Here is a 19,655-nt window from a genome sequence, read left to right as displayed (position 1 = left end):
CATTGTGCTGGAGACTATACAACCAAGGAGGTCTCTGACCTGAGAAACTCTTTTTCCTCTCACACAGAAGCATAACTTTCAGTGCTCTCTATCAGGCTTCCAGGTGAGACAGGGCAGTGAGTCTATCGGGACATGCAGAGAAGCCTGATAATCATGTGAAGCCCCTCCTCAGGCTGCAGTGTTGTGGGAACTACTCTTGTCTGGTTTTGAGCCCAAGAATCTTTGCTCTTCCAGGGAATGGAGCTTAGTTAGAAGGGCAGAAAGGGGTGTCTCTCCAACCCTCTGTTGTTCCATTGGTCCCGGGCGGGGGGGGAGAGATAGCTCAGTGGTTTAAGCATTGGCCTGCTAAACCCAGGGTTGTGAGTTCAATCCTTGAGGGGGCCACTTGGGGATCTGGGGCAAAAATCAGTACTTGGTCCTGCTAGTGAAGGCAGGGGGCTGGACTCGATGACCTTTCAAGGTCCCTTCCAGTTCTAGGAGATGGGATATCTCCATTAATTATTATTATAGATTAGCTCCATATTAAAGTGCAAGGAGCACTTCAGACAGTCTCTGACCAGATCTGAAACACACAGCGATTCCATTCCCCAGTAAGCTATACCTTCATGGGATTACAGAGGGGAAAAAGAGAAATAACTCCCCATGTTCAAAATGGTACATAAAACTATAGGCACAGTACCTCTAATGCATTGTAGTAAGAAACTATTTCCTTTTCTCTCTCTTCTTTGTCTCCTTGAAGGCGTTCCAACTGGTTGCGTAGGTTGCTGTTCGCAAGTTCTAGTTGCTCTTTACTGTATTGCAATTCATTCATCTTCTCTTCAACACTGGCCTGTCCCCAAAACAAGTAGCAACAAAAGGATTTTACTTGTATTTTCTACTTTTTATCAGTAGTTAGGTACTCTGGCATCAGTCCAACTTTTTTCCAGTGTAACCTACTCAAAAAAGAAGGCTCTCACCCTCCAGTGCCAATCATACTAAGGTAAAAAGTTTTTCCCCAGTCATCATTACTAGCTTTTGGAAGAACCATATTAGCATTCCAGTTTATTCACAAGATGCAGAGTACTGTACATGACCTTCTAAAATTGTGTTAGTACAGAAAGAGACTAGAGGTAGACATTTGTCTTCAAATAGAATGTTCATACCATGAACTTACACTAATAAAGTATTAGTCACATACCTTCACACTTTCAAGTTCAGTTAGTTCAATCTGGAGATTTAGCACTTCTGAAGACATGGTTTCATGTACACGTTCAGACATCATGTGCAATTCTTCCGATTTAGCATTAATGACTGCCTTTTGATGTTCCACTTTGTGCTTTAGTTGTTTCTCACTTAGTCGGGTTTCATCTAGGTCTGCTTTCAACTTCTCCAACTTAAAAACACAGTAGTTAAGCAAGAATTGATATTGTAAGCATTGCCGGAGCCCCAGGCACAATTAACAGAACGAACTAAAGACTGAATTAGGGTAGGCCTTACTAAAATAGTAATACTGGGTATCAGCTATTCCTGACCTAAGAGCATGATACAGAGATACACAGCGTTCTCAGGTAACTACATAAACACATTCCTAAGAAATGGTATAGGAACGCACTGACCTCTCAAACTACCAGGTACAAGAATAAAGGTGGTAACTAACAACATCTGGAGTGTAATTGTTTATATCAATGTATCAAAAGAGGTTATAGGAAGGACATCTTGTACCGGACTAGGGGACATTACAGGAACCCCTCACTAAAGTCCTCCCGGTTAACATTGTTTCGATGTTAAGTTGCTGATCAATTAGGGAACATGCTCATTTAAAGTTGTGAAATGCTCCCTTCTAATGTTTGGCAGCCGCCTGTTTTGTCCATTTCTTGCAGGAAGAGCAGCCCGTTGCTGCTAGCTGGTGGATGGTTAGAACCAGGGAGGACCAGCAGTCCCCCTATCAGCTCCCCACTCCCTTAAGTTCCCTGTGCAGCAGCTGTCCCTCCCCCCACTACCATGTGCTGCTTCTGCCCTCTACCTTGGAGCTTCTCCCAGAGACTCCTACGTGCTGTATGGGGGGGGGGGGGAGGGGGAGAGATTAGGGGCACTAATGTCAGGGTGTCTCCCTCACCCCCCTGCACCCCACTTACCCCCATCTTCCATAGAGCAGGGGGAACACAGGATGGAGGGAGGGAGCTTCTAGGCAGTAGCTGCGTGTCTCAGGTCTCAGCAAACTGATTTAATTAACAAGGCAGTGTACTTAAGCCTGCGGTCGGCTACTTAAAGGGGAAATGCGCATTTTTTCTCTCACACACAGGGTGTGCTTCTCTGTCTGCCCTCCCTCCTTTCCTGCTGCCCTGTAGAGTGTTGTGAGAGTTAACCCTTGAGGGCTCAGTCAATCGGTAGTTAATTTAGCAGTAAGGCATTCTCTGGGAAATATCCTACCCTCTGACTCCTCCACCTCAACCAAGCTTCACAATCATCACTGTGTACCAGTATTAAATTGTTTGTTTAAAACTTAGAGAGAGAGAGAGAGAGAGAGAGAGAGAGAGAGAGAGAGTGTGTGTGTGTGTGTGTGTGTAAGTAAAATTAGATAGACATTTCCCTGGAACTTAACACCCTCATTTGCATTAATTCTTATGGGGAAATTGGATTCGCTTAACATCGTTTTGCTTAAAGTTGCATTTTTCATAACTACAACGTTAAGTGAGAAGTTACTGTATTACATTATGTTGATTAAGCTGCTATGCTGCCTCGGGCATACATCTCTTAGTGTACCTGTAACCATTAAGCCAGGGCACTAGGACTGCACTTTGTCAACAATAAACCTGGCCCTCACCACCAAACCTAGCACGTGGTCTTTATGAGTAACATCGAGGTCTGCTGAATCAACACGCTGAACCCTCTGCTAGGGCATAATATACTGGTTTTGTAACAGGCTACCATGAAGCCAACCGCATTGTTTTGTGACAACATTCTACCTAAATTCCACATTGCCAACAAATAGCTGGCTTGAGTAAACTACAGAACAACATACTTATCTTAAATAGAATCAGCAATATTCATTTAAATATTGCTGATATTTTCCTCCCTCTGAAATTCTACCATAAGCAGCCTTTTGTCTCCAATACTGTTTTATTAAGTACTAACTATTACTTATTTTTAATCAAACTTTCCAGTACAGTAAGTGGTCAGAAGGATTGACGGCTAACTAAACTCTGAAATTTTCAATATAGATACCAAGTACAAGGGGAAAAAACTAGCTGCATGCCTGAACCATTCATTTGATTTTTTGAGGGTGATATTGTAGTTATTACTTCAAGAAATAAATTATCGTATATACTCGTTCATTAGCCCGTTCGTTTATAAGCCGACGCCCCAAGATGGTTAGGTAAAAATAGCAAAAACTGTATGACCCTTTCATAAGCCAACCCTATATTTCAGGGGCTGGCAAACTTTGGCTCCCGGCCCGTCAGCGTAAGCCGCTGCTGGGTCGGGACGTTTTGTTTACTTGGAGCATCTGCAGGCACGGAGCCCCTCAGCTCCCAGTGTCCGCGGTTTGCTGTTCCCAGACAATGGGAGCTGCGGGAAGTACCATTTCCGAGGGAATGGACATCCACGCGTCCTTCATCCACTGGGCGACCAGACTGATTTCGGGCTTCATAAGATTCTGCCTTTTGTCAACTTCACCACACCTGAGCATATTGATTCACACCACATTTTGCATAGCCTGTCTTTAAAGGGTTTGTTCAGGCAGACATCAGGCGGTGGTAGAACTGAAGTTAAGCCTCCAGGTATTACAGCCAAAGTAGTTTTCATATTTTTGGCCACATTTTTCACATCCATTTTGTGTGCCCTGAACGTGTCCCAAACGAGCACAGCAGGTTTCTTGAAAAGTGCTCCCAGGCTCTTATTCCACAGTTTTTCCAGGCATTCAATAGTCCCACTTTCATCCATCCATCCCTCCCTTTACATGTGCACATACAATGACACCAGCAGGAAATTTCATGTTTTTGGGCAAGGTTTTTCTTTTAAAAAACAAAACAACAACAACAACAGGAGGGAGCTTTGATCCATTTGCCAAACATGATAAAACCACCGTAAAATGGATTTTTTCATGGCCAGTTGTTTTAATTAAAACTGTTTTTTCACCAACCCCAGTTACCGTTTTGTTGTTCGGGAGATCAAATGCCATTGGTGTTTTGTCCATATTTCCTATTTGTGACAGTTCAAATGCATATTCCTTTCGATATTTTATAATAAACCTTTGGAAAGAGTCTATCTTTTCTTCCAGATCTCTCGACCGCTTTTGCGCTATCTTTGTTGGCTGACAAAGACAGAGACCATGACAGTTCATGAAGCAAATACACCAACCCGCTGATGTGACAAACATTAACGGCTTTACTGACTTGTATTTGTTATCTTTCGACATTTGCAGAGCACGCAGACGAATTCCAGTTCTAGTGACAATGTACCCATTTTGTCGACGTTCAACAACCCAATTATTGAGATCTTTCTCTAGCTCAGGAAATGAAGCGCACCTCACTGGGCATTTTTTCTTGCTTCTTGGCATGTCTTTTAGTGTTTTATTTTTTCACCATTCTCTTACTTGCTTCTCATTGATACAGAATTCACGAGCAGTGGCACAATTGTTTGCTTCTGCATATTCAACAACAAAGTTTGAACACTGCAGGATAAGACCTTTTTCTTTTGATTTCACCGTTGTTCATTTTAAATACTAGCATGAAAATAAATTATTATTATAGTTATAGATTTTGTAGGACTTTATATAGTAATGTCACCTGCTTTATCACTGTCAAATTATTATTGTTCTTTGTTTATTTCAAAGCAGCTCTGTAAATTGGCATGTCTGTAGGGATAACAGGCTATTTCAATTTTATTAGTGATTCCATCGATTCTGCACATTATATTTTCATATTGGCTCAAGACTTATGAGGTCCGTTTCAAGCCAACTAATCCACTAAACAAAGCCTTTGCAACTTTAAAAGGCTGCAGTATTAACATCAATAAATGGGTCAGCAAACTTTGGCTCCCAGCCTGTCAGGGTAAGCTGCTGGCGGGACGTTTTGTTTATCTGTAGCATCTGTGCCACTTCCCACAGCTCCCATTGGCTGCGAACAGCGAACCGCAGCCACAGGGAGCTGAGGGGCTCCATGCCTACAGACACTCCAGGTAAACAAAACAATAATGTATTAGATATTCAATTCAATGATTCCATAGAGTTTAAAATCATCACATTTTGGCGTACACCCGTTTATAAGCGGAATCCCGCTGTTTGTTGAGTCACTTTTTTCCCAAAAATATTCAGCTTATGAACGAGTATATACGATAAGTATTCTTCCAAATCTTGCAAACATTCCTTTATATGCATGTCAGCAACATTTTAGCAATTCATTACATCCCAAACCTTGTCTTTAAGTTGACTGATTTCTTGTCCGTGGATTCTTTCAAGTTGTTCTCGCTGTTTGTCCAGTTGCATATTTTGTTGCTGCTTAAGAGCATCACATTCAAAGCTCAAGCTTTCCAACATTCTATTCTTGAGCTCAACTTCTCTCTGAAGTGAATACTTGTCTTGTTCAAATTTCTGAAAAATAAATGTGATATTGATAAGTCTTTGTATCTTTTTAAGTGACTCCTCAGGCATCGGTTTATTTTAATGCATTTAGACTCAAGATCCAAGACCAACTAATTACTAGGATTTCTAACTCCAGCTGACCTGTCTTTTTCAAAAGTCATCAATTGCTTCATGAAGATTTTCATATCTGTCTTACAGGAAACAGCTATCCACCCAGAATGTTTGTAATTTATTTGGTAGTTCTCATGTTGCTCTAATTCTCCAGGCAGACTGCAGAGTCCTCCACCCCTGTTGTCCCATGTACTTAAGTTTGTGTTAGTATTTGGGCAGGTCAGTCATGAACCATCTTGTGACATCACCATCCAACTAACGTGAAAAGCATGACCACAACATGAAGTAGTTGAATGTGTTAGCATTTAACAGTCATTTTAAAATGTTAGCTTACATGTTATGTTTCGGCTATTAAGGAAGAAAAAAATTATTCAAATGGTTACTCACTGTTGAACAACTTGATCTGAAAGTCAGGAAGACATATGACAAAAATAGATGCAAGTCCCATTTATCATTCCAGCTTTCAGTTCGAAGAACCATCTCAGTGGTTTATTACAAGACTTCCAAAATAGTGTGCTAGCTAACTATAAAGGAGAGCTTGAGTTTCCTACATTTTATGCTTTCATTCAGCTGGAAATTTGGAAAAAGATATTCCAAGGAGAGGATTGTATAAAAGCCTAAACCAATGGACTCTAATGAGACAGAATGGCAAAAACACCACTCTAGAATAGACGAATATAACTTGGCACAATTTGATTGAAATCTAGAGATATCAGAAAAGGTCAATTTCAACTGACCAAAAAAAAAAAAAAAAGTATCCATCAGTAACAGCTGGCACAAGCACAACCTCCCACCTACAGGGATCATGTGTCACCTGTGGCAGCAGAGAACTCTCTGCAGCCCTGCTGTCACATGAGTGAGGGAGCAAAGCTGTAACAGTGGATCTGCAGAGGGCTCCCTGCACAGCTCCAAGGTTGATGATGCTGGATTCCTGCAGGCACAAGGTGCAGGAATCACTGCAATCCTGCTCTGCCCTGCCACAGACCCCAGCCAGGGCCACAAGAAAAAAGAATAGTGCCTGGCAGGTGGGGAGGCCACCCCACTGCCAAGTGGTGCCTGCCTGTGGACAGCAGGGTGACCTCCCCTGTGGCCAGGGGATCATCATCTTCCTCACAGTCCACAGCCTTCTCTGCGCCTGCAGAAATTAGGTGTCACCAGCCCTGCAGCAGTGCAAGGAGCCCTCTGCAGCCCTGCTGTCACAGCCCAACTCTCTCACCAGGTGGAAAAGCCGGGGTCCTCTGCTCCTCTCCACCAGGACTGCAACCTTCCACACAACTTGTGCCTGCAGGGATCCAGTACCATCAGCTCAGCAGCCAGAGGGAGCTCTCTGCAGTCCTGCTGTAACAGCCATGCTCATTCACTCACCAACCAGAAGTGCAGGACTGACCCCAGGCACAAAGTGTTCAGCAGCAAGGTGGCCTCCCCACACATCCAGGGTCTTGTCCTCCTCACAACCCTGGCTATAGGTCTCTGCTCTGCCAGCGGCACACAGTGTCTCCCACAAGACACCTTGTGCTCAAGTGTCTTGGGTTTCTCTGCCACACTGGGAGCCCCATCCCGCTTTCAGAGCTGCACTAACCATCCCCTGCTTAAAATTGCCCACAACTGTAAAAATTAAAGTAGTTTAAAATCATAAAAGTGTTAAAAATGATATTGAAGTTACAATATATATATATATATATATATATATATTCTGCCAAATCCAACATGAAAGTTCACCTCAGTTTTGATGCTCAATTCACTCCGTAGCTCATCTAACTGATTCTGCATCTCATTTTGTTGCTCCAGTATATGCAAGCCATATTGTGCTGCCTTTCTCCGCTCATCTTCTGCTTCCTTCAGTTGGCGACGAAGATTAGAAACTGCCTCCGTCTCCATTTTATTTTCTCCCTCCAGCTTCTTTTGGAAGTCTGCACATACAAGATGAGCAAACAAATTTAGAGTCAACATAAAAACAAAGCTCAATATAAAAACCTAGTTTGTAGTATACAATTCCTATTCAACATTCAAGTATGATGTACGTCTTAGGCCTGGTCTACATTAGGACTTTAATTCGGATTTAGCAGCATTAAATCGAATTAACCCTGCACCCGTCCACACAACGAAGCCATTTATTTCGAAATAAAGGGCTCTTAAAATCCATTTCTGTACTCCACCCCGACGAGCGGAGTAGAGCCAAAATCGATATTGTCATTTCGAATTAGGGTTAGCGTGGCCGCAATTCGATGGTATTGGCCTCTGGGAGCTATCCCACAGGGCACCATTGTGACCGCTCTGGACAGCGATCTGAACTTGGATGCACTGGCCAGGTAGACAGGAAAAGCCCCGCAAACATTTGAATTTTATTTCCTGTTTGCCCAGCGTGGAGAGCACAGGTAACTATGCAGGCCGATAATCGAAAAAGAGCACCAGCATGGACCGTACGGGAGGTACTGGATCTGATCGCTATATGGGGAGAGGATTCAGTGCTAGCAGAACTGCGTTCGAAAAGACGAAATGCCAAAACTTTTGAAAAAAGTCTCCAAGGGCATGATGGAGAGAGGCCACAATAGGGACTCAGATCAGTGCCACGTGAAAGTCAAGGAGCTCAGATAAGTCTATCAAAAAACAAAGGAGGCAAACAGTCGCTCCTGGACAGAGCCACGGACATGCAGCTTTTAGGCCGAGCTGCATGCAGTTCTAGTGGGGGCCGCCGCCACTACTACCCCACCTCTGACCGTGGATTCCGAGGCGAGGGTAATCTCATCAGCTATACCTGAGGATTCTGCGGACGGGGAAAAGGAGGAGGAGGAGGAGGAAGAGGAAGAGCTTGCGGAAAGCACCCAGCACTCCGTTCTCCCCAACAGCCAGGATCTTCTTCCTCAGCCTGACTGAAGTACCCTCCCAAGGCAGTATCCAAGACCATAACCCCATGGAAGGGGGTCCTCAGGTGAGTTTACCTTTTAAAATATAAAACTTGTTTTAAAAGCAAGCGTTTTTTAATGATTACTTTGCCCTGAGGACTTGGAATGCATTCGCGGCCAGTACAGCTACTGGAAGAGTCTGTTAACGTGTCTGGGGATGGAGTGGAAATCCTCCAGGGACATCTCCATGAAGCTCTCCTGGAGGTACTCCAAAAGTCTCGCCACAAGATTTCTGGGCAGTGCAGCCTTATTCCGTCCTCTGTGGTAGGACACTTGACCACGCCATGCTAGTAACAAGTAATGTGGTATCATTCCATGACAAAGCCTGGCAGCGTATGGTCCTGGTGTTTGCTGGCATTCAAGCAACATCCGTTCTTTATCTCACGGTGTAATCCTCAGGAGAGTGATATCATTCATGGTAACCTGGTTGAAATACGGGAATTTAATTAAGGGGACAGAGGTGGCCATTCCTACTGGTCTGTTTGCCTGTGGCTGAAAAGAAATCCTTTCCTGCCGTTAGCCAAGCGCCGGCGGGGGGAGTGGGGGGAAGAGAGAAGAGGGGAACTGGCCCTGAGCTTTTCGCTTTTAGCTAGCAGGGATCTTCCCTGATACCAGCCACAGGCACTCAATATTAAGAGGCAAAATGCGACCTTGCACAGAAATCACATGTGCTATGTAATGTGAATAGTGTTGGTCACCGTGAAAGAGTATAAGCATTATTCTGTAAAATGTTTGTAAAATGTATCTTTTTAAAAAATTCTCTCCTTTTTTCCCTCCCTCCTGCAGCTGCAAATTTTTCAAGCCTCCCTCCTCCGTCCCGAAGTCTATCTCAGATAAGGTGTCGGAAAAAGACGACGCGAGACAAGATGTTTGCGGAAATCATGGAATCAACCTGCAGTGAAAGAGCTCATCTGAATGAGTGGAAGGACACGGTTTCAACGTATAGGAAAGATGTCAGTGAAGGTGAGGATAGGAGGGACCAACGTGAAGACAGGAGGGACGCTCTCGATGAGAGGTGGCGGCAGGAAGATCAGAGGGGGCAGGATGCAACGCTGGGGCTGCTGCGTGAGCAAACAGACATGCTCTGGCGTCTGGTGGAGCTTCAGGAACGGCAGCAGGATAACAGAGTGCTGCTACAGACCCCGTGTAACCCCCCTCACCCAGACGTGTAAGAACACGGGGGGGAGGCTCTGCACACTCTCCCATTCCACCCCAGTGGACAGCCCAAGCAAAAGGCTGTCATTTTTTTAAACCTTTTTTTAGTGGCCTTTTCCTTCCCACCGATCCTCCTCCCAACTCCACCTGGGTTCTCTCCCTCTTTTTATAATCAATTAATAAAGAATAAATGATTTTTAAACGATAGTGACTATTTCCTTTGAAAGCAAGCTGGGGGAAGGGGGAGGATGGGTTCCTTACAGAGAATGAGTCAATAAAGGGGGCCGGTTTTCATGAAGGAGAAACAAACAGAAATTTCACACTGTAGCCTGGCCAGTCATGAAACTTGTTTTCAAAACTTCTCTGATGCGCAGCACTTCCTGGTGTGCTCTTCTAATCGCCCTGGTGTCTGGCTGCGCGTAATTAGCCGCCAGGCGATTTGCCTCAGCCTCCCACCATGCCATAAAAGTCTCCCCCTTACTTTCACAGAGATTGTGGAGCACACAGCAAGCAGCAATAACAATGGGGATATTGGTTTGGCTGAGGTCTAAGCCAGTCAGTAACAATCGCCAGCGACCTTTTAAACGGCCAAATGCACATTCTACCACCATTCTGCACTTGTTCAGCATGTAGTTCAACAGCTCCTGACTCCTGTCCAGGCTGCCTGTGTATGGCTTCATGAGCCATGGCATTAAGGGGTAGGCTGGGTCCCCAAGGATAACTATAGGCATTTCAACATCCCCAACGGTTATTTTCTGGTCCGGAAGCAAGTCCCTTCTGCAGCCGTTTAAACAGAGTAGTGTTCCTGAAGACGCGAGCGTCATGAACCCTTCCCGGCCAGCCCACGTTGATGTTGGTGAAACGTTCCTTGTGATCCACCAGTGCTTGCAGCACCACTGAAAAGTACCCCTTGCGGTTTACGTACTGGGTACCCTGGTGCTCCGGTGCCAAGATAGGGATATGGGTTCCATCTACCGCCCCACCACAGTTAGGGAATCCCATTGCAGCAAAGCCATCCACTATGACCTGCACATTTTCCAGAGTCACTACCTTTCATTGCAGCAGTTCAGTGATTGCTTTGGCTACTTGCATCACAGCAGCCCCCACAGTAGATTTGCCCACTCCAAATTGATTCCCGACTGACCGGTAGCTGTCTGGCGTTGCAAGCTTCCACAGGGCTATCGCCTCTCGCTTCTCAACTGTGAGGGCTGCTCTCATCTTGGTATTCTAGCGCGTCAGGGCAGGGGAAAGAAAGTCAAAGTTCCATGAAAGTGCCCTTACACATGCAAAAGTTTCACAGCCACTGGGAATCATCCCACACCTGCAACAATATGCAGTCCCACCAGTCTGTGCTTGTTTCCCAAGCCCAGAATCAGCGTTCCACGGCTAGAACCTGCCCCATTAACAACATGATCTCCAAAGCACCGGGGCCCGCGGTTTGAGAGAATTCTGTGTCCATGTCTATGTCCTCATCATTCTTGTCGCTGTGCTGCCGTCGCCACCTCCTCCTCCTCTCCTCGTTTTTCTGGTCCTGGTTCAGCATAAACTGCACGAGAACGCGAGAGCTGTTTACAATGTTCATGACTGCTGTCTTGAGCTGAGCGGGCTCCATGCTTGCGTTGTATGGAGTCTGCAGTGTTCACCCAGGAAAAAAGGCGCAAAATGGTTGTCTGCCGTTGCTTTCATGGAGGGAGGGGTGAGGCTGTACCCAGAACCACCTGCGACAACATTTTTTGCCCCATCAGGCACTGGGATCTCAACCCAGAATTCCAATGGGCGGGGGAGACTGCAGGAACTATGGGATAACTACCCACACTGCAACGCTCTGGCAATCGACGCTAGCCCCAGTACATGGACGCACACCGCCGAATTAATGTGCTTAGTGTAGCCGCATATATTCGACTTTATACAATCTGTTTACAAAATTCGAATTCTGTAAATTTGGATTAATCCTGTAGTGTAGACATACCCTTTGTGTAGTGGATTTTGAAGAATAAAATTAAAGAACAGACACTGCTCATTTAAGAAAGTAAAAACCAAGATAAACATTTCCACTTTGTAACACTGGGACAGCCAGCCTCAAGTAAAATAAAATGCAGTGACAATACTCTGCAAATGCTACTTAAAAGCTGGCAAACTATTTAATCAGTTGAAGGGGATAAAACAAATAAAATAGCTAAATCCTCAGGTTCAGAAGTTGTGTAGCCAACATGAACTGGTAACTAGCAAGCAGGCTTTGAAGCTTATTGCTCTTCTGGAGCAGCCAATTATTTAAAAAATTCTGATAAGAAATCAGACCATATTTTAGCAGACAAGTCTGCTAATGCTGTTTCTTCCACCTGGGATATGAATACAAATTATTTTCTAGTCTTGCACTAACAAATGAAGATTCCACAATTACATTGCTGATGACGCTCGTTACAAAATGATGTTTTTATTAAATTTGTAACTGAACTCTTTAGGGGAGAACTGTATGCCTCTGCTCATTGCGCGATATATTTCATGTTATAGAAGTCTCGGATGACAATCCAGCACATATTCGATTTAAGAACACTTTCTCTGCAGATTTGACAAAACACAAAGAAGGTACCAATGTGAGATGTGGACTGAAGAACTTGGGGATTTAAAGGTGGAGTAAGCCTGGAATTACTTCAAGTCAAAGTTGCAGAAACTATCAGAAGTCTGCATCCCAAGAAAGGGGAAAAAATTCATAGGCAGGAGTTGTAGACCAAGCTGGATGAGCAAGCATCTCAGAGAGGTGATTAAGAAAAAGCAGAAAGCCTACAGGGAATGGAAGATGGGAGTGATCAGCAAGGAAAGCTACCTTATTGAGGTCAGAACATATAGGGATAAAGTTAGAAAGGCCAAAAGCCATATAGAGTTGGACTTTGTAAAGGGAATTAAAAACAATAGTAAAAGGTTCTATAGCCATATAAATAAGAAGAAAACTAAGAAAGAAGAAGTGGATAATCTAGGCATGGCCCAATATCTAAACAAATACTTTGCCTCAGTCTTTAATGAGGCTAATGAGGAGCTTAGGGATAACGGTAGGATGACAAATAGGAATGAGGATATGGAGATAGATATTACCACATCCGAGGTAGAAGCCAAACTCAAACAGCTTAATGGGACGAAATCAGGGGGCCAAGATAATCTTCATCCAAGAATATTAAAGGAACTGGCACATGAAATTGCAATCCCATTAGCAAGAATTTTTAATGAATCTAAACTCGGGGATTGTACCATATGACTGGAGAATTGCTAACGTATTTCCTATCTTTAAGAAAGGGGAAAAAAAGTGATCCGGGCAACTACAAGCCTGTCAGTTTGACATCTGTAGTATGCAAGGTCTTGGAAAAAAATTTGAAGGAAAAAGTAGTCAAGGACATTGAGGTCAATGGTAATTGGGACAAAATACAACATGGTTTTACAAAAGGTAGATTGTGCCAAACCAACCTGATCTCCTTCTTTAAGAAAGTAACAGATTTTTTTTAGACAAAGGAAATGCAGTGGATCTAATTTACCTCTGTCATAACTATAAAGGGAAGGATAACAGCTGTCCTGTGTACAGTACTATAAAATCCCTCCTGGCCAGAGACTCCAAAATCCTTTTCCCTGTAAAGGGTTAAGAAGCTCAGGTAACCTGGCTGGCATCTGACCTAAAGGACCAATAAGGGGACAAGATACTTTCAAATCTTGGGGGGGGAGGGGGGGGAAGGCTTTTGTTTGTGTTCTTTGTTTGTGAGAGTGTTCGCTCTCGGGACTGAGAGGGACCAGACATCAATCCAGGTTCTCCACATCTTTCTAAACAAGTCTCTCCTATTTCCAACTTGTAAGTAAATAGCCAGGCAAGGCGTGTTAGTTTTCCTTTGTTTTCTCAACTTGTAAATGTACCTTTTACTAGAGTGTTTATCTTTGTTTGCTGTACTTTGAACCTAAGACTAGAGGGGAGTCCTCTGAGCTCTTTAAGTTTGATTACCCTGTAAGGTTAATTTCCATACTGATTTTACAGAGATGATTTTTACCTTTTTCTTTAATTAAAAGCCTTCTTTTTAAGAACCTGATTGATTTTTCCTTGTTTTAGATCCAAGGGGTTTGGATCTGTATTCACCAGGAGTTGGTGGGAGGAAGGAGGGGAATGGTTAATTTCTCCTTGTTTTAGATCCAAGGGGTTTGGATCTGTATTCACCAGGAGTTGGTGGGAGGAAGGAGGGGAATGGTTAATTTCTCCTTGTTTTAAAATCCAAGGGGTTTGGATCTGTATTCACCAGGAGTTGGTGGGAGGAAGGAGGGGAATGTTTAATTTCTCCTCGTTTTAAAATCCAAGGGGTTTGGATCTGTATTCACCAGGGAATTGGTGAAAGGTTTCTCAAGGCTACCCAGGGAAGGAAACTAGCCTTGGGATGGTGGCAGCGGACCAGGGCTAAGCTGGTAGTTAAGCTTAGAAGTTTTCATGCAGGCCCCTACATTTGTACCCTAAAGTTCAAAGTGGGGATACAGCCTTGACAACCTCGATTTCAGTAAGGCATTTGATACGGTTCCACATGGGGAATTATTAGCTAAATTGGAAAAGATGGGGATCAATATGAAAACTAAGGTGGATAAGGAACTGGTTAAAGGGGAGACAACAACGGGTCGCACTGAAAGGTGAATTGTCAGGCTGGAGGGAGGTTACTAGTGGAGTTCCTCAGGGATCAGTTTTGGGACCAATCTTATTTAATCTTTTTATTACTGACCTTGGCACAAAAAGTGGGAGTGTGCTAATAAAGTCTGCAGATGGCACAAAGCTGGGAGGTATTGCCAATACAGAGAAGGACTGGGATATCATACAGGAAGATCTGGATGACCTTGTAAATTGGAGTAATAGTAATAGGATGAAATTTAATAGTGAAAAGTGCAAGGTCATGTATTTAGGGATTAACAACAAGAACTATTGTTATAAGCTGAGGAGGCATCAGTTGGCAATAACAGAGGAGGAGAAGGACCTCGGAGTATTGGTTGATCACAGGATGACTATGAGCCGCCAATGTGATATGGCCGTGAAAAAAGCTAATGCGGTCTTGGGATGCATCAGGCGAGGTATTTCCAGTAGAGACAAGGAGGTGTTAGTACAGTTATACAAGGCACTGGTGAGACCTCATCTGGAATACCGTGTGCAGTTCTGGTCTCCCATGTTTAAGAAGGATGAATTCAAACTGAAACAGGTTCAGAGAAGGGCTAGTAGGATGATCCGAGGAATGGAAAACCTGTCTTATGAAAGGAGACTCAAAGAGCTTGGCTTGTTTAGCCTAACCAAAAGAAGGCTGAGGAGAGATATGATTGCTCTCTATAAACATATCAGAGAAATAAATACCAGGGAGGGAGAGGAATTATTTAAGCTCAGTACCAAAGTGGACACAAGAACAAATGGATATAAACTGGCTATCAGGAAGTTGACTTGAAATTAGATGAAGGTTTCTAACCATCAGAGGAGTGAAGTTCTGGAACAGGCTTCCAAGGGGAGTAGTGGGGGCAAAAGACATATCTAGCTTCAAGACTAAGCTTGGTAAGTTTATGGAGGAGCTGGTATAATGGGATAGCCTAATTTTGGCAATTAATTTGTCTTTGACTACTAGCGGTAAATATGCCCAATGGCTTGTGATGGGATGTTAGATGGGGTGGGATCTGAGTTACCACAGAGAATTCTTTCCTGGGTGTCTGGCTGGTCAGTCTTGCCCACATGCTCAGGGTTTAGCTGATGGCCATATTTGGGATCGGGAAGGAATTTTCCTCCAGGGCAGATAGGTAAAAGCCCTGGGGGTTTTTCGCCTTCCTCTGCAGCGTGGGGCTCGGGTCACTTGCTGGAAGATTCTCTGCACCTTGAAGTCTTTAAACCATGATTTGAGGAGTGGGTGGGTGAGATTCTGTGGCTTGCACTGTGCAGGAGGTCAGACTAGATGATCCTAACGGTCCCTTCTGACCTTAAAGTCTATGATTTCTAAAGATAACTACAGGACTCGACCCAAGGTTTAAGAACCTGAAGTGCCTTTCAAAATCTGAGAGGTATGAGGTGTGGAACATGCTGTCAGAAGTCTTAAAAGATCAACAGTCCGATCTGGAAACTATAGAATCCAATCCATCAAAAAACAAAACAGAAACAAAAACAAAAATCAACTTTATGTTGGTAGCATCTGACTCAGATGATGAAAATGAACATGTGTCGGCCGCACTGCTTTGGATTGTTATCAAGCAGATCCCATCAGCAAGGAAGCACATCCTCTGAAATGGTGATTGAAGCATGAAGGGACATACAGATATTTAGCATACCTGGCGTGTAAATACCTTGCATCGCTGTCTACAACCGTGCCACGTGAATGCCGGTTCTCATTTTCAGGAGACGTCGTAAATAAGCAGCCGGTATCATCTCCCGTAAATGTAAACAATCTTAGAGAAGTAGGACTGAATGGACCTGTAGGCTCTAAAGTTTTCCATTGTTTTGTGTTTGAGTGCAGTTATGTAAAAAAAAAAAAATTCCATATTTGTAAATTGCACTTTCACAATATAGAGATTGCATTACAGTACTTGTGTGAGGGGAACTGAAAAATACTATTTTTCTTTTTACAGTGCAAATATTTAATATAAAGCAGGCACTGTACACTTTGTACTCCGTGTTTAACTGAAATCAATATATTTGAAAACAATCAAAAATATTTAAATAAATGTTCTATTTTTAATCTTGCGATTATTTTAATCTCACAATTAATCATAATTAATTGTTTGACAGCCCTAGTTCTAACCATGTTTCATCTTGTACAGGCATGGTAGAAACCCAACCCCTCTAACCTTTGGAGGTGTTGAACTTTCATCTACATAATAAATTCAGATAGAAAGCTTTTGCTATCGTTAAGTCAAACTAAAAAAATTACTCTGTACATATTCAGTTTCCATTCCATGAGTCCATTATCTTAAATCAGTTTTCTAGCACCAACTTTTGCCATGCTTTTATTACATTTAATTTTTCTGACACGTTAATGACAAACTTGTGTCTAGTGGCAAGTTTACATTTTCAATATTATAGTTATTAGTTAAGCATTGAAGTGCAAACCTTTTCTAATATTCTGTTTGACATTCATACTGCAATTTAAGTCCAACTAAAGAAACGTAATCTTCGAGTTTATTTCATTTTTTCACAAGTAGATTCGTTTGAATGAACACCTCATAACTCAGAGCAAATACTGTCTGTGAAGGCCAGAGAAGAGTATCTGGGTTAATACTTATTAATACTATTATTCAGTGGCTTTGTTTTGTAAGATAGAAGAGAAAGGCATACAAATTAAGAGTCAAGTAATGCTGTTAATGAGATACTGTAAATCATGCCAAACTTCACATTTAGTCTATCTACAGTGTTTCCTACTGTGCATACCATCCAATTAGTGTAGAGACCAAAGTCATAACAGACAGGGCAAGAAATAATATTAAGAACAGCACTGCTGCCAGATTAACTGCTAGTTTCAGGGCATTTTATGTTAGAAGTGTTTCTCCTCTGAAAGCTTACTAAAATGGCACAATAAGGTTGCATAATTATCTCCCAATTATGATTTCTATAAATTAATATTAACTTAGTCACAAACTCAGCCTGGGATCAAACTGTTCTAATTTTAGATGATACTGGAATATTAAATCCCACAATCATATTTTAAGGCCAGAAGGGACCATTATGATAACCTCACCTGGCCTGCCTAATACAGGCCATAGAACATCAACCAAAAATTTCTGCATTTAGCAGATTAGATGCTATAGGCAGAAGTTTTCTAGAAAGAAGCAGACCCAAAGTCCAGTATCCTGTCTTCCGACAGTGGCCAATGCCTAGTCCCCAAAGAGAATAAACAGAACAGGTAATCATCAAGTGATCCATCCAGTCACCCATTCCCAGTTTCTGGCAAACAGAGGCTAGGGACACCATCCCTGCCCATCATGTCTAATAGCCATTGATGGCCCTATCCCCCATGAATTAATTAGTTCTTTTGTTATAGTCTTGGCCCTCTTCCCACACACCAGAAAGCGTCAAGCAACTTCTGAATTAGAGACACACAGGGATTGAAGATATTACTTGAAAAATTGGGAGAACAAGTTTTCCCCAAACCCTCAATATGGTGCTGGTGTCTGGAGTTGAGATAATATTCAACTACAGAACAAAGACCCCAAGGTGCTGATGCTAGCCTTTCGGGGGAAAGGGAGAGGAAGAAATAAATAAATAAAACCACTAGATGGGTTTTCATGATTCCAAGATCAGAAGGGACCAACCACTGTGACCACCTAGTCTCTGTTATAACACAGGCCCTAGAACTTCCCTGTAATAATTCCTGTTTGTACTAGGGAATCTTTTAGAAAAAGGTTCAATCTTGATTTAAAAAAAAAAAAAAAAATTACCAGAGATAGAGAATACACCACAACCTTGGGTAAGTTGCTCCTACTGTTGATTACTTAAAATTTTATGTATATTTCCAGTTTGAATTTCTCAAGCTTCTATTTCTATACCTTTGTCTGCTGGACTGGAGAGCTGATTATTAAATATATGTCCCCCACCTATGTATTTAGGGATTGAACAGGTCACCCCTTTAACCTTCTCTTAAGGTTTTGTTAAGCAAAACAGACTGAGCTCCTTGAGTGTCACTATATTTAAAGTCATGTTTTCTAATTATTTCAGTATTTGCATGGCTCTTCTCCCTGTCCAATTTATCAACATCCTCCTTGAACTGTGGATCCCAGAACTGGGTACTTTATTCCAGCAGTGGTCTCACCAGTGCCAAATACAAAGGTAAAATCATCTCCCCACTCCTAATTTGAGATTCCCCTCTTTATACCTTTAAGGATCACATTAGGCTTTTTTGCCACTGCATTGTACTGGGAGCTCATGTTCAGCTGATCATAACCTGCAAATCTTTTTCAGTCACAGCTTCCCAGGATAGTTCCCCATTCTGTGATTATAGCTTATCTTTGTTCTTGGATGTGAACATTTTTATTTAGCCATATTAAAATTCATATTGTTGGCTTGCACCAAGCTTACCAAGAGATCCTAACAGCAAAGGGGACTGGTCACTGATACAGCACAATTTACCACACCCCTAATTTCTGTGTCACCTGTAAACTATCTGTGATTATTTTTTTCTTCAGGTTATTGATACAAATGTTCAATAGCATAGGGTCAGGAACCCATCCCTGCTAGAAACACAGCTGGAGAAGACTCAGAACCATAGGGAGTTCTGGGAAGGAGAGGAATAGAAGAGTTTTGGCTTTTCTTTTCTTTTTTTTAAACAAAAAACAAACAAACAAAAAAAACACAGTGGATCCAGTTTAGCTTCAGGAACAATAAAGGTCAAAGCAAGCTGACTGAGGAGGAAGCAGATGAGAGAGGTTCCATGGTTAGGACGACAAGTAATGTATTGCAGGAGGACACTGGACATCGTTAGAAAACTGACCCTAGCCCAAAGAAAGCTCAGGAGTGATGAGGAAACTGAGGCAGGAAAAGGTGTGTAGAGTTTCGTTTTGTATAGCCCGCCATAGTTCTCGTGCAGTTAAATGAAGACCAACAACGGCTAGGAATCCTGTGCAAAGTCTGTGTATAAGTTGTGTTAGACCTATCACTTGTCCTCAAAGAGTTTATCTGTGGATTCAGAATGCCCACATGACTAGAGTTGTGAAAGAGTGTGTGTTTAAGCTATTGGGGAGGGGAGAGTAAGCACTACCAGGGGCTAGGCAGTTATAACTTGGGGTCTTAACTGTCAAGAATGGGTGCTAAACAGAAGACCTGCATCCTGAAAGTATGGCCAGGGACCCCAAGATAAGATCTATGCGTGGACTCTGTTCAGACTCTGCTTAAAGCACAGGGGATCTAGTGGTTGGTTCCCTCACAGCAATCTGCAGAGTCCCCAAGAGACAGAGTTCAA

General features: G+C 42.9%; 1 protein-coding gene across 8 annotated transcripts in view; it reads right to left on the bottom strand.

The window, feature by feature from the left end:
* The window catches only part of SPDL1 (spindle apparatus coiled-coil protein 1), a 59,360-nt gene that overhangs the window by 29,071 nt on the left and 10,634 nt on the right, over nucleotides 1–19,655 (bottom strand). For 4 of the 8 annotated variants that reach the window (XM_054038535.1, XM_054038532.1, XM_054038536.1 and 1 more), the window contains exons 2-5: nucleotides 7,391–7,581; nucleotides 5,393–5,569; nucleotides 1,178–1,372; nucleotides 680–829 (exon numbers count right to left, since the gene is read on the bottom strand). In XM_054038535.1, coding sequence (XP_053894510.1) covers nucleotides 680–829; nucleotides 1,178–1,372; nucleotides 5,393–5,569; nucleotides 7,391–7,549 — 681 coding nt within the window. In that variant the 5' untranslated portion in view covers nucleotides 7,550–7,581. Of the gene's footprint in view, nucleotides 1–679; nucleotides 830–1,177; nucleotides 1,373–5,392; nucleotides 5,570–7,390; nucleotides 7,582–8,610; nucleotides 8,998–16,035; nucleotides 16,187–16,813; nucleotides 16,902–19,655 lie in introns of those variants that run through there. The other 4 variants (XM_054038528.1, XM_054038529.1, XM_054038530.1 and 1 more) reach the window with 4 other exon arrangements.

This window comes from Malaclemys terrapin, chromosome 8 (genome assembly GCF_027887155.1).
Source record: "Malaclemys terrapin pileata isolate rMalTer1 chromosome 8, rMalTer1.hap1, whole genome shotgun sequence".
Classification (NCBI taxonomy): Eukaryota; Metazoa; Chordata; order Testudines; family Emydidae; genus Malaclemys; species Malaclemys terrapin.
This window is presented reverse-complemented; position numbering and strand designations above follow the sequence as displayed.